This window comes from Passer domesticus, chromosome 1 (genome assembly GCF_036417665.1).
Source record: "Passer domesticus isolate bPasDom1 chromosome 1, bPasDom1.hap1, whole genome shotgun sequence".
Lineage (NCBI taxonomy): Eukaryota > Metazoa > Chordata > Aves > Passeriformes > Passeridae > Passer > Passer domesticus.
This window is the reverse complement of record NC_087474.1, coordinates 143,776,005-143,791,181: the sequence shown is the minus strand read 5'-3', so window position 1 is coordinate 143,791,181 and position 15,177 is coordinate 143,776,005. Positions and strand designations below refer to the sequence as shown.

The window sequence follows — 15,177 nt, the reverse complement described above, 5'->3', positions numbered from 1 at the left end:
CGAGCGGAGCCGCCCGCCCCGGCACTGCCCGGCTGGGCTGGGCTGGGCTGGGCCGGGCCGGGCCGGGCCGGGCCGCCCGGGGTCGCTGGGAGCAGCGCGGGCGGTGGCGGAGGCGGGCGGGAGGAAGGTGAGTGTGTCCGTGTGTCCGTGCGTCCGTGCGTGCGTGCGGGGGCCGGCGCCGCGCCGGGCAGGTGAGAGCCCCGCGGGCAGGAGGAGGAGCAGCGGCAGGAGGAGGAGCAGCGGCAGGAGGAGGCGGCGTGCTCCTGCCCGCCGGGGATGCGTGTGTGCCTGTGCGTGTCTGCGCGCCGCTCACCTCGGTATCGCTCGGGTCACTCGGTGCCGGGTGGATCCAGCTGCTCCCGGCGCCGGCGGGAATCGCTTTTCCCAGCGCGGCCGCTCCTCGCTGAGGTCCCGAGAAGAGCGTGAGTGAGCAGCGGCTGTGAGCGATCACGTATGTGCTATAGACGCACATGTGTTTCCTACGCATGCAACACATTTGTCGGGCTGCAGGCTTCGCCCCGTGACACCGGGCGGCCTCGAGGGGGATGGGGCCCAGGCGAAAGGGGTAATAGCGAATTAATTGCAGATGAGAAGTAATATCCGTCTTTGAGTCATCAGTCTTTGAGGCATAATTTCATTCCAAAAGCTCTTAGATGAATGGTACATCTTATATAGGAAAGCACTGCTTTTCCCACAGGATTATCAGATTTCCTCCGGAGAATACAGATCCTGGATTATTGAGCTACATGGGATTTGCGTGTTTCTTTCTAATTAGTCTGTGAATCTGAGTGTAAAATTCTTTATTTGGAAGGGGGGGATGGGAGTTATATGCTTCTAAAAGAACAGACATATCTTTTCTCTGACATTTTACACAGTTTTTCTGGTTATCCCGTGCTCTGTGCATACTGCCTTAATTGGATAGTGGTGTCAAAGGTTGATTAGATTCCCTAATAGATTTTGGATCTGCAAGAGGATTGCAGTTTTAAATGCGTGGTTAAAACAATCATGTTTGCCGTCTCCCCTCAAACAGTTGAGAGGAGGGCTGATGTATTACATTTGCGTTATCTTCCCTTTGGTTTATTAATGTATCATTGTGAGGTTGTCGGGTTCGGTTTTGTTGTTGTTTTTTCCCCCTCTGCTGTTTCATTTGCAGACTGAAAAGCAATGAATGTCAGAGAGGATTTGTTTAATCATTTAACAGCTGACACAAGCCATGTCCCTAACAAAACGTTGGTGAAAAAGTGGTGAAGAAGATTTCTGGGATACAGCAGCGCCAGTACTGTGAAGCCGCTTCTGCAGGTCAGGAGCAGCATTTGCTGGAGGATGCCGTAGCCCAGGAGGTGACGCTTGTGGGGACGAGGTCGATGGCTTGCATGGAGCTTCTCTACCTGGCCGAGGAGAGCAGACAGGTGCCCCTGGGCACTGCTACTGGCTGGAGCCTGTCTCCGCATCCCTACGAGCAGCAGCAGTGTGAGGGGGGTGAGGCGGACCCCAGAGCAGCCACTGCTGTGGCAGCCCTGCACTGTGAACGGCACTGCAAGCCCTTGCAGAGGGGCCCTGTGGCTGAGCCCCCCCTGGCTCCCCAGCCCTCCTCTGTGGGCAGCTCGCCCCAGGACCACCCTGCCCCCTCCAGCACGTCCCAGCCCTGCCACCCAGCCGAGCGCTTGCCCGGGGAAGAGGATGGAGGGAAGAAGAAAGCCTGCTGCTGTGCCCAGGAACTCGAGACATCGTTCACCTATGTGGATGAAAATGTAAATCTGGAGCATGCAAGAAGTCCCCCTACTCCTACAGGTGGCCAGGATGCTCCTCTGCAGCATCATTCCTGCAGGGAGCTGCCACCTGAATGGGCACACGATTCTCCTTCCTTGGTCTCTGAGGAGGATGATGCTGCCTCGGAGGCAGCAGCTGGGAAATCCGTTGACTATGGATTCATTAGTGCCATTTTGTTCCTGGTTAGTGGCATTTTGCTGGTGATAATTTCCTACGTGGTACCCAGAGATGTGACTGTGGATCCCAACACCGTGGCTGCCCGGGAGATGGAGAGGCTGGAGAACGAGAGCGCAAGGATCGGTGCTCACTTGGACCGCTGTGTTATCGCTGGGCTGTGTCTCTTAACCCTGGGGGGCGTGGTGCTCTCCAGCCTGCTGATGGTGTCCATGTGGAAAGGGGAGCTGTACCGGAGGAGCAGGTTTGCATCCTCCAAGGAGTCTGCCAAGCTGTATGGATCTTTCAATTTTAGAATGAAGTCTGGAGCAAATGATAATATGCTCGAGCTGTCGTTAGTTGAGGAAGATGTGCTTGCCATAGATAATTAGTGTGGTCATGATTTTTAAGGCAGCATTTCTACGGGAAAATATGTCTCATTAAAGAAAGCAGATGCAGCTAAAGATAGCTGGTAATGCAGTTTATTTGTCTGACAAGAATGGTGTTATCTTAAGCTCTATAATCAAATGTTTGCAATATATGAGTACTTGTTGTAAAGGGGAACTGTGCCAGATGAAATGCAAATGATATAAAATAATGAAAACCACTGAATAAAAAGAGACTTGTGATAAGTAGGTTCCTCAGATACTCGTTTATCCTAATATAAAACATTCCATTGGTGTCTTGCCTATATAATTTTCTTATTACTCCCATATAGAACAAGAATGACCTTGACATTTTGGAAGCTTTTAATTTTTGAAGCCTGCAGGATTATTAACATTCTACTTGACAGAATATTAAGAAGCAGGACCAATAATCAAATAGCAGGGCTAATACTTCATTAAGAGGTGCTTTTTTGTTCTTTAATTTTAAGTAGATCCCTTCTCTTCAATTAAGTGACAGCTATAGGAAGAAAGAACACCACTTGGTCATGGCTGGCCACAAACCTCCCATATTTTCAAACAATTGTACAATTAGTGATGATTATTTAAAATATGAAATAAGAGGCAAAGGGCAGGAAACCATATGGCTCATGGTGCTGGTAGGAGACAAAAGGCTCTTTCAGCTTGAGGTCAGTGGCTCTATTTCAGTTCAGATTAGCAATGATTGATCGTCATTAACTTCTGATAGCTATAGTGACCCATATAAAAGAAGTTTAGTTCCTGGTGGACAGATGTCTTTGTATGAAAACTGCCATAACGTGAATTAACAGACCTCTTGTTTGGAGTCTCAAAAGACCCAAAGACTGAAAAAGCCTGGGGATGCTGAGACTGGACACTTCTTCAGTACACATGCCAGAAGAAATTCAAGCCCAGCTGCAGGGCTTTGCTTATACTGGGGCTGTCTGCATCTTATTAGTCTTTTTTGAAACTTCAGGTTTATGTCACTAGGCTCTCAACCTTCTCATAACCAGCAAGGAAAGGTCAGGAAGGAGCTCTCTGAGGCTCATTCAATAAAACCCAATTTATTTGTAAAGAATAAATCATCAGGAAATAAAGAGGTTAAGTATCAGGCAGTTTACTGGCTGACAGGAGACTCACTTAACATAGGGGATGATCAAGGGTACATGTTGCTATTAATCTCAGTTCTGTGGCACTGTAGCCAAAAAACTGTACCACTCATGCTATTTGCTTTATTACCAGCCAGTTTTTGGGGAGTATTAATGTGTTCTCGTAGTGCTGGGAAAACCAACAAAAATTGTTCAGTGCACCGCTGTCAGTTCTTACTAAGCAATGGTATATATATATATACCTATATATACATATATATATATATATATATATCTTGTTAATATGTATATGTCTGTTATGTGTGTATGTGTCCCTGGCAAAGCCAAACATGGGTGAAGAGCTCTGTCTGTGCAGTCTCTGACTGCAGTCTTAGAAAAAACATGTGCTTCACTATGACAGGCTTCTCAGTTGTGAGTTAACTCTAAAATATCAGGAATATGCATTATTTTTAAAATACTTTTTTTTCCACTGTGACACACAGGAGAATAGTTCTCTTGGGAAGGTGGTAGGAGGCGATTTCCTTTATACTCCCTTTACTCAGTAATATGTGGCAGCACAAAGTCCAGAATAACAAGTGGGTGGTGGAAACATGGGTTCCTCACAGAGAGACCAAATGCTATTTTGTCACTTCGTTCTTCATTGTGCTTCTCTGGCTGTTTTTGTCAGGAGACAAATGCAGCACCCAAGTCTGACTCAATTAGTTCAGTCCCTTGTGCTTGCTGGCACTGTGACCAAAGGTCCAAGGAGCTGTCCTGCTCCAGGTTCATGCCTTTGGTCAGTAAATTCCATAGTGTGGTACCCAGGATTTAACGCTGGCCCTGCAAAAGAGATCCTGCTTCACATATTCTCTGCTCCAGCTGCAGCTTTAGGTCAGTGTTACTGCATAATTAAATGAGCTGCCTTATTAGAGGGTGCTGCTGCCCAGTAAATGATTCTCCCAGTTTATGTCATGATACACAGCATGTTTCACAGGCAGTAACTCAGCAGTGACCAGCATCTCCACAGTCGTCTTTGAAGAGCTTACATCCTTCTGGCTGTGTCATCAGAGATTCCTAATTGAATCTCTAGGATAAATACATGAAATGTCTTACATCTGGAAGCTACCTCAGCCTGTTGTGATCAGTACAAGTGAGGAAGGAACTAGCCTGAGAATCTGGCTGCAGAGCAGGAAAGTTCCTCTTTTGCTGGCCTTGGCTGGCAGGTGAGGTATGTGAACACAGCCTGCAGAGCTTGACATTTTTCTCAGGGTGGGGAGGTGGGAACAGCGCTTCCTCTTATCCTGCCCTGAGGATGGGAACGGGCTGGTCTTCCCAGGGAAAGCCATGCCAAGCAAGAGGGCAGATGTTGCTGAGCTAGGGTCAGCAAGGTGGTGTAGGGCAGGGCATTGATATCTCGGGGGATGAAAACCCTTTCGCCTGCCTGGACCCTGTGTTCTCACCTATGTGACAATAGCTCTAAACCTGAGGCTGGTAGTTTTGAGAGCTATTAATTTTTATTTTTTAATTATACATATGCATGAAATTGGAGTACATTCCATTACTGCAGAAAGATGTCAGCTTAAGCTGTACAGATCACAGATTTCTTGCAGGAACCATGACATGCCTTAATGCTGATTATTAGCACTAGAAAAAGGAACGCTTCCCTGACTGTCAGTATGTTATTGTCAAGTGAGAAGTTTTCTGACACTTTGTAAAATGCCTGTCACAGATCATGAACCTGCAATACTTTAATGAACCCTGAGATTTTCCCTGAGCATTTTAAGGAAATATTAGTCAACCTAATAATCTAAATGTACACTGCAGAAGTGTGAGGAGTAATAAAATTTAAACGGCAGGACTAACAGAGTTTCTTTATTTTTGTGTGTGTGCTGTGAAAGAGGTGAAGGAAGGCCTTCAAAGCACAGAAATTTAGCAGATAAAAATGCTCGGGACATTTCTCTGATCACTTTAGAAATTGCAGCATGATGTGAGTTAGTGGTGCAATATAAAACCTCTGGACTTTCAGGTTCTCGTGCTGTGAAACCAAACACACACAAGAAACCAAAGTGCTTGCTGTCTGGTGGCTGATGGTGGAAATGAATGTATGAGCTCACTGGGCGGTGGACAGGCCTTCACAGCATTGCCCTCATGAGATGGTACCAAAGGGCGAGGCCAAGGGATGTTTATTGCCCCCTCATGCATCCTCGCAATTTCACTTCCCCTGCTCGAAATTTAAATGCTTTAAAGGTACAAATGGGAGAAGAATTGTTGGTGTTTTTTTCACTGCCTGGGCTAAAGTTGTCACTTGCTTCATTAGAGAGCTTTCTCCTTTTTTGGGCAACTAAATTTTGGTATATACTGAGTGGGTTTTAGGTGCCCTCTAAATATCCAGATTCTGAATATGATTTCCGAGTACCCTGGAAACAGAACAGGATTTGTGCCCTTAGTCAGTTTATTTCTGACCAGCCCCAGCTGCCCAATATGACACTTTCCCAGTTTCTACCTCATGACATGTCTGCTGGCTGGGCCCAGCCCTGGTCCCCACCTTCCCACTGGGGGCGTCCGGGCTTCCCTGAACTGCGGGAAGGGAGGTGACAGCTGCCAGTGTCCGGCTCCCTGCTGCTCAGGCAGCTCCCTGCTCACCCTGTTCTCAGTTCCCTTTTCTCGGTCAGAGGCTGTGGCTGGACCTTGGGAGCTGCATGGCATCTGCTGGGGATGCTCACCAAGACAGAGGCTGTCACCATACCGTCCCAGCCCGCACGCTGCGGTGCCCAGCGTGTCTCCCACCAGCCTCGCCTGCTCCTGCCAGCCTGAAGCCAGCCCAAGAAATGCCCAAGACTCTCCTAGGAAGCTACACTGGGTTGTTGCTGGGTTTTTATGTGTTTACAATTTTTTAGTCTTTGTAATTCTTTTAAAAATCTGTCTGCAATGAGTATAGTGTTTACTGACTGAGAAAGCAACTGGTTTAATTTTGTAAGACTCTCACAAGGGGGTGAAAGATCACAGTCCATCATGAGCTGTTCAGTAGTGCATTTGATGCCTTATTACAATCGCAGCCGTGTTCTGTACAGATTCAAAAATAAAAATCTATGAATTTGAGTCATTGTGGGCCTCTTTGCTCCTTGCTGATTGCAGTGATTGGCTCTTCTCTCTGTGCCATGGGTGCAGTCCCCACTCCTCAGTGGCATGGAGCCCATGTAGGCAGCAGGGCCACCTGGCAGAGCCAGTGCTAGATTGAGCTGTGCCAGCACACCAAGCCCATCCCCAGCTCACCCATCCATCACAGCTCACACCTCCATCATGTCCCTGCTGCTCTTCCTTCCCAAACAGAAGTGCCAAGCGATGCAGTTTCAAAGCCTCCTGCACTCGTGTCCCACCCAACTCCACACAACCAGAAAAAAAAGAGAAAAAGCAGGTGGGAGCAGCCACGGCTGTGTGAGCAGGCAGCTGGGGAGGTGCTGTGTCAGGGAGTGGGTGTTGAGCCCCTGCTCACCATCACCACATGCATGACCACTTCAGTATCACATCCTCATCTTGGCCCAGCTTGGCCATGGCCAGGGCAGGAGAGCAGAGAGTGCTGGGCCAGCACCAGCCATGGTGATGATGGGTGGGTATGTGGTTCCCAGAAAGCCCTGGAGGTGATGTGTGGTGCAGGGAGATGCAGGAGCTGTGTTCCTGGAGCTCTGTGGGCTGGGCATTGCCCTCTCCCTCCAGAAGAGCTGTGTCAGAGTGGGCAGCACTCAGAGGGTGCTGGTGGGAGCCAGCAGCGACTGGCACCAGCAGCTAAGCAGGACCTCCAGGGAGCCACAGTTTTCTCCTGGCTTTTTTTATTTCTCTCACGTCCCCAGTGTATGTCAGTGAAGTGCCTTAAGCACCTTTGACAACCTGTACTCCCTCCCAAACACAGTTCAAAGGTATGCCACACAGGTTGTGCCTCGTCAGGTCACTTTTCGTTCTGCTGTGACAGAATCAGACCCTTTCCTGCCGCTGTCTGTGAATCACCATGTGGGTGGGAGCGCTGTGGTGGGTGTGGATCCAGGCTGGAGCACGGACTGTCTACTCCTGTTACCTGTTAGAACAGAGTACAGCAAGGCCCCCGTTTGCCACCCAGGTTTCAGGCTGTTACTGCTACAGGAGTAATAAAGGTGTCCCAGAAGTGGCCAAATTGGCTGCAGTGGCTGCACTGATGGCAAATGCAGGCTGTGGTGTGCAACTGATGGTTAGCAAGGGGTTAAGAGAATAGATGTATTTATAGATATGACAATCCATCAGCTTAAAGACCTGGGAGGCTTTCTAACTGAAAGCAAACACACAAATTCATTTTTACTCTTTTTACAGATTGCTTCTTACCATTTTAAATTTTGAAGGATTCAGTGTCATACTATATTCACAGGGGTTTTTTTTCCCCTGTGTTTATGCATCCTGGCAAGGTCAAGAGTCATATAGGCTGCAAGGAGGTGAGACTTCTCTGATTTTCTTATCAGTTTAGATTAAATTGTGGATATTGTAAATCTGCATAAAACCAAACAAGACAGCAACCTCTTATTTGAAATGAACCTGCTTAATATTTGTTTGTGTAAATGTAAATACAGTGCCCAAGGTAGAAGCTGAGACAAAAAATGCACATTTTATTTAGATTAAAAAAAAAAAAAAGTTAAAATATTTCTGCAGGCTTGCTGTATTAAAAACTTGTAAAGAGTTCTCTGCTTATTTATGTGTAGATTGGCCCACTGTTATATATGATAAAAGACACTGAGCTATTAACTGAGCATTAACTGAGCTGCATCTCATGGGCATTTGGCCATTGTTTTGAATGAGGGCATTACAATCCAACAAGTGTGGTTTTTGTTCACCTGCACCCAGTGTGTAACCCACAGACCACTGAAAATTCTTCCATCTGCATCGAGAAATAAGATGCTGAGCAGCATGAAACATAATGTTCTCAAAAAGTCTCCTGCCACAGATACCAAAGAGAGCCTCCTGGAGAGCTGGAGAACCAAGGCTTCTTAAAGTCCTAGTCCAGCACTGCAGAAAAGGCTAAATTAGAACAGAACCACTAGAATATATTTATCTGAAAAGGATACCAAATTTTTTTTATGGAGGATGACATTTAAATTTAATTTAAAGTACAAAATAATCTTTAAAAACTCTCAAAAACTCAAACTAAATTTTCTAATATTTGGTGGTATTTGAGTAAGGTTTTGGACGTTTAAGGGATTTGTAATTGGCTTTTTCAAGGCATAAAAAAATCAATAGGCTTCTGCTGAAAGAATAAAACAGATATCTTTACATCAGCATAAAAAGCTTCTCTTTTCCAATGATCGTTTCTGTTTTGACAGATGTGTATGCAGGGAAATTTAGCTATTGTTGAATAAAACATTTCCAGAAGCAAAATTGATTAAGTCCCTTTTGCAGAAGAAAAAAAATCAATTCTTCCCATTAGAAGGATGTAAAAGATGTTGATCAGCTAGAAATGTAAATAAAGTTCTTTAATCACTATTCTCTAACTGCAGTGTATCCATCTACATGGGATTGTCTTGTCTCTTTATAGCTTAAAATAAATTTGGTTGAACTCTAACATGAAGCCTCTTCTGACAAACTAGCCAGAGTAACTGTGCTTGAATGTAAATATTAGCAAGTAGCTATCCTGACATTTTGGTATTACTTTTCTCAAGGATTAGCTGTTCATGAAATGAATGTATATGTGATAACAATATATCCAGGCTGGGAACAAAACTGTATTCACTGAAAGGCAGAGCAATAGAAAGTATGTGACTGTTCAGTTCCTATGTATTCTGATTTCATGTAATAAAGGCAGCACTTTAGACATCTCTTCATTAGTAATTGTTGAGGGCTATTAAAGGTCATGGAGGGCTATTAACAGAAGGATGCCACGTCTAGCTCTGTAAGTCCCTAAGCTTCTGATTGCTAAGAGCTGAGAGAATGTGCTGCTGTATGCTTGCACTTCCCTTGGTTTTAGATAAAGCTGTAACTGCTGCAGGCTACTATCTGAGCCTATTTTGTGACAGATGGACCTTTGATTTGATCCAGACTGATCCTGTGTTCTCAAAACTTTGTGCTCTTGCTATAGGGGCAATACCAAGCAGTTGTTTGCCACTGTGGCTTCCTAAAGAAGGAATCAACAGATCACGGCCTTACCTTTGTTTTTCCCTCCTTGCAGGAATGGTAACCGTGTCTGGAAGAGCTCTTGAGAGGTCATTTTCCAGTCTTCTGGAACATTCACCCTCCATCAGTCCTCAAAGATGATTACTCATGGTTGTGAAATTGCTGCTCGATTCTCTGAGCACTCTGGTGTGAATTTTATAAGGCTCACATGATTTGCAGATACATTATGTATCTATGCAGCCTCTTCTGCTCTCTACCAGCCTAGGTTCTTAAGTTCTGAAGTCTGTGGATAGTCTGAATACTTTTAGATTTTTTAATGAGGTGAAGAAAGGTTGAAGCACTTCAGCCTTCTCAATGTCATTTTCAGTTGTGCCCTGTCTCACTCCCCACCAAGCAGATAACTTGTTCTTTCTTTGCCTTTTTTCTTCTTTCTAGTATAAATATAGAGCACTTACTCATGACCTTTTTTTCTCTTCTATGAGGATGCCACTTTCTTACCTCTCCAAAATAAATTAAAATTATTATTTATATATTAGAATTTCCCCAGTGGGGAAATGTCTTAAATTTTAGGTCATTGTTATGGTTAGCCAAATCCATGTTTCCAATTATTATTTTTCTTTCACATTTTCACATTTCATAGATGGTATTTTGTTTCCTTAATTTTGGTTAAGAATGTGCTAAATTTTCCTGAATGTCTTTTCCCTTTAAACTTCTGCTATGTGGGAACATACTAACCAGTGCTTTGAATTTGCTGAAGTTTCTTATTCCTTGGGACCACTTCCCTGGAGATGGAAATACTCTATTATAACGGCCCTATATTGTGAGGGGTTTTTTTGTACAGCTGAGCTCAGTGAACAGCCTGGTGACTACAATCCCCACTCCTGCCCACCTCCGTTTATTCCCCACTCAGCCTTTCTTCAGTGTGGGCAGCAGTGGTCCAAGGTGGAGATTTTGTGTTAGTCTTGCTTTTTAAGCCAAGCTGTGTTATTAAGGAAAGGCTTGTCTGTGGGATCAAATTACAATGCACAGCCATTGAGATGGGAAATGTCTTCACTTAAACTTCACAGGATATTGAAACCAGTCTTAGCAAAGAGGCGAGTTAGAAGCAAAAATCAATATTGGACAATGCTGAAATGCCTCTGTTCAGCTGCTGTTTTAAGTGCCTTGTACAGACCTTTCAAATCATGTTGCCAACAAATGGAGGAAATACAGCTTTTAAAAAGTCAGAGAATTATTAATAGTGTGCTTGACCTCCAGCTCTGCACAGTCTACAAAAAAAGCATCATTTTTCATATGCTGCTGCCTTATGCCTAATTCTGCAAGCCCTGTTGGGAAGCATTGCTCATAGGAGAAGTGCAGTCAGAGAGTGAGGGTCAAAGCTTTAGATCCATGATGGACTGTGGGCGGGAAAGAGAGCAGGAACAGCTCATGGTCAGCCCCTGAACAAAAAGGGAGGGTTGCAGGAACCCTACACCTCATACATCATTCACACACTAATGGTATTTCTTGTCCTCATGCGTGAGAGAAGAAAATTAACTGTGCAGAGGTTATGCTTGCAGCTTTCCAGCAGGGATAGAGAAGTATGGAGAGAAGCAAATGTCAGATGTCTTCATGAGAAAATGAATACTCTAGCCACTATCCTGGTGTCTGAGGAGTGATTGGGGAACCAGCACCTCCAATTGTGCTCCCCAGCAGGCTAATCTGTTGCGCAGCATTTGTAGCACAAAGAAGCAGTCTGAACCTTTATTAACTTTAACCACTGCCTGAGTAACCTAAAGTGACAATCCATCTCTCTTATTGCTGTTATTAAGTCAGTTTTGGACAATGCCTTATCATCTGCAGAAAAAAATACAGAGGAGATATAATGCAGGCAGCAAGTCTCTAGGTAAAATTAGGCTGTCTGAGAAGGGGAGAAGAATGCTGCATGCTGCGCTGAACAAATCTTTGCATTGATTTCTGCAAACAGAGCCTTTCTAGGAGCACCACAAATGCATGTATTTATTTAGTGCTTGGTTTCAAAGAGCTGTCAATCTTTCTCTATCCAGATAACTCCTGTTTGTGTTCAGGTCTGGGGTGCTCTAGGGTCATACATTATTTCTGCTTGTGCTGTTCTTGCTTTTTGCTTTGATGCCAGCTCTGCAGTTCTTGGTCAGCCTCACGCAGCCACGTGTGCAAACAGAACCACTCCTGCTTGGTGGCAGTGGGCAGTGGCCAGGTGACACATGGCTCTGCTGCAGCTCCAAGAGTGCACGTGTGAGCCCAGGAAATGGAATACCTGTTCTCATAGAGAGTTTTAAATAATCATTTAAATGTGCATGGAGATCTCATTGATACATCATCTGAGAGCACAAATCTCATCTGTCTGAGGGCATGCTGTGTGTGTGCTCTGTGGCCCAACAAAGAACTAGTTCCTCCTCTTTGACTGTCCCACTTATTATCTGGTTCTGTGCCCAGTGCATAGGAATAAAAGACAATTCTTTTATACCTCCCCTTCAATTCAGATGGGATTAAGCCTTCATTTCAGCTAGGTGGCTGAGGTAGCCTGAGATAAAATTTGAGGCCAGTAATAAGTTACTACTCCTGCACAGAGCAAGATGAAAGGAAAGTAGTTGTGAATTGGAGAGATAAACAGCTCCTGGGGGTGCTCCACAGCATGGCAGTAATAGCTCAAGTCTGTGGTTTAAAATCACTGCCTTAACTACAGTAAACAGAGCTGATTTTAGTGGCTTTTTTTTCAAGGTGAAGGCTAGAAGGCAGGCCATGGAGGACAGATGTGAAAAATTTATACACTATTTAAGAATCCTTCACTGAAACTACCCCACATTCCATTAAAAGTTCCAGGATACCTAACAATAAGCTTGAATATCTACAGTCACTCACTTACCCACTGGATGAACCAATGCATTGCAAGGTCTGTATCCAAACACCTCAGGAGTTGAGTTTGTCACAGAAATACCATCTTTTTTACCTTGACCTCTTGTGGGAGCACTAAGTTAATTTCTATGTCCACACAGGATCACATGATATTTACTGTCATTTATATAGGACAATGTTTTGTTTAGTTCCTCTTCAAAACAAGATAGTTTACCATACAGTTACCTGTGCCTGTTACTATTTTACCTCAGTGAGCAGAAGGGGGAAAAATAAGAAAATAATTTTGGTTTTGGTTTTTTTTTGTTTGTTTGTTTTGTTTTTGTTTTTGTTTTGTTTTTGGGGATTTTTTTGTCAGGGAAAGTATGTGGAACTAAAAAAAAGAAAATGGAAGGGAGGTGAAGGTCTTGTCAGCAAGAGGTAGGAATATGGATTTCATAAAGTTAATGGCTTCAGTCAATAATTATTGTGAAAATAGATTTTACAATTCATATTGAATTGTTTGTAGTCAGCTTGATTGATGCTGTTGTAATACAGGAGGCTAATCAAGACTGGGAATCAAAGAAAAAGAACCAAAATCCAAAGGCAAGCCCTTACAGATTAGTCATTCTTTATACCAGTAAGCCAATTTATCAGCAGTAATAAAAAGTCCTGACTTTGAAAATAATGGCTAACTTTCATAAAATATGTCCTCTAGTTTCATACAGTGTTTTCAAAGGTTCCTATCTTTTGTCTGTTTTAATGGAAGGGATAGTCAGATGCCAGGAGTTTTTTACACTACACTGTTTAAGACCAATTATATTTCCAGTTACTTTGTAAAATTTAGTTGCTTTGGACAGACCTTAAATCCTCTCTCATGTCATTCTGTTGTCTTTCAGAATAAAAGTTGATTTTGCATTTAATTCCAGAACACTCTATATTATTCAAGTTACCCTAAGGGCACAAATCACCTGAAAACCTTAGGTAGTGTCTTCATGAACTGCTGAACAAATCCAGCCATCTTGTGATGCACCAAAAGATCTTGTTTTTTCCTTTTTATACTTTCAGTCCCCCCCAACCTCTCCCAGCCTTGCAGTCTCTCTCTGCCTTGTACATCAGTCCCCTTATACACCAATGGTAGGCCCAGACTATTTCATTATTATTAGCATAATTTTTATCACTTATTTCCATTTTATATGACCCATTTGCTTTACAATATATTTCTCCTCTTGTTCAGAACTAGCTCCAGAACTAGTTAGAGACTCATGAGCACCTTGGGGACAATCAGATGCTCCTGGGAGCTCGTTCCTCGGGGCCCAGCTGTGTGTGCAGGGACAGCCAGAGCCTGGCTGAGCTGTGCAGGGACAGCCAGAGCCTGGCTGAGCTGTGCAGGCTGCCCCAGGCAGCACAGAGCTGCTGCAGGAGGGCACAGCGACTGAGCCCTGTGCTGTGCCTCTCAGCACATCACACAGCTGCGTGGGTCTGGGCTGGAAGTGTCTCCTGCATGCTTCATCCAGGTCTGGACAGAGGCAGCTCGAGTGGAGTGCAATTGCCTCTGTGTCCTTTTGTCCTTAATCATCACTGCAATTGTCCTCACTGCTCTGCCAGCTCTGCTTGGATCCTCAGCCCTCTCCCTGTTCAGCACCTCCTCTCCTGTTAAATTTATCTCTCTTGTATTACTCACTGTCTCTTTGCTGTCATGAGCTGCATGCAAATGCTGGGTTTATTGTTTGAGATAATGCATTCCTGCTATCTCAATGAAATAAGTATATTCCATTTGTTTATTAGCTAATTAAACTAATCTCTAGAAAACCTTCAGAATGTCTTCTGTTCTTCTGCAGTGAAGCTAATTTATCTTTATAGTGCTGGCAGTAGGAAAATGGTCTATATGCCCTGCAGAAAAGTTTGAGATTCATATGTTTTTATCCCAACTGTTTCACATTATAACCTAAAAGTCAGATTTGGATATTCAGGAAACTTTGGTGCTGAATGATCTGCAGTGAAAGAAACGTATGGGAAGTACAAGCATAGTCTGATCTTACCTCTCAAGCTGACATATTAATAATTTGACAAAACAGATATTGCTTAGAAGTTAAAAAATATTTTGCTCAGAAACGTCTCCCAATGACTGTTTGTTTCCTTTGAGCTGATCACTGGATGGCACTCAGTGTGCCAGGGTGCTTTCAGAATTTCAAAAAAAGTGCTGGTAGAGAAGAATCCATTTCACAGAATTGTGGTAGAGGCTGGTGGACATCTCTGAGCTCATCTGGTCCAGCCCCTGCTCAAGCAAAGTCAGTGAGAGAAGATTGCCTGTAGCTCATCCAGTTCACTTTTGAATATTTCCATTAAAGGTGACTCCACAGCCTCTCTGGGAAGCATTTTGCAGTGTTTGACCACCTGCAGAGTAAAAAAAAAAAAAAAAAAAAAAAAAAATCTTTATGTTAATTATCAGAATTTTCTGAATTTCAGAATTCATTGCCTCTTGCCCTGTCAGTGCACAGCACTGAGAAGTCTCTGGCTTTGTCTTTCTTCCCCCAGCCCCACCTCAGGTTTTCCACACTTTGATAAGATCTCCCTGAGCCTTCTGTTCTCCAGGCTGAGCAGTTAGCTGTGATAAAACCAGAGCACTGAACATTAAAACCACCACATATGGAGGAGCTCAGACCTTCCAGCAATTACAACTTGTAGCACCTTCTGGCTGAGTTTGGAGATCTCTGCCTCTAGACAGATGAAAAGGAAAACACTGCCTCAAGACAGATGTCTCCTAAAGAAGAAAGGTATTTATCCTT

General features: G+C 44.2%; 1 protein-coding gene across 6 annotated transcripts; it reads left to right on the top strand.

The window, feature by feature from the left end:
* Positions 1–14,821, top strand: TMEM74 (transmembrane protein 74). 6 transcript variants are annotated; one of them, XM_064394789.1, is made up of 3 exons: positions 1–127; positions 1,202–7,869; positions 9,594–14,821. In XM_064394789.1, the coding sequence occupies exon 2, from the start codon at positions 1,365–1,367 to the stop codon at positions 2,313–2,315; it is 951 nt and encodes a 316-aa protein (XP_064250859.1). In that variant the 5' UTR covers positions 1–127; positions 1,202–1,364; the 3' UTR covers positions 2,316–7,869; positions 9,594–14,821. The 6 variants fall into 6 exon arrangements, with proteins under 6 accessions (XP_064250859.1, XP_064250849.1, XP_064250841.1 ...); XM_064394779.1 differs by having other exon boundaries at positions 5–127; positions 1,154–7,869; XM_064394771.1 differs by lacking the exon at positions 1–127 and adding an exon at positions 261–422.
* Positions 14,822–15,177: the final 356 nt, after the last annotated feature.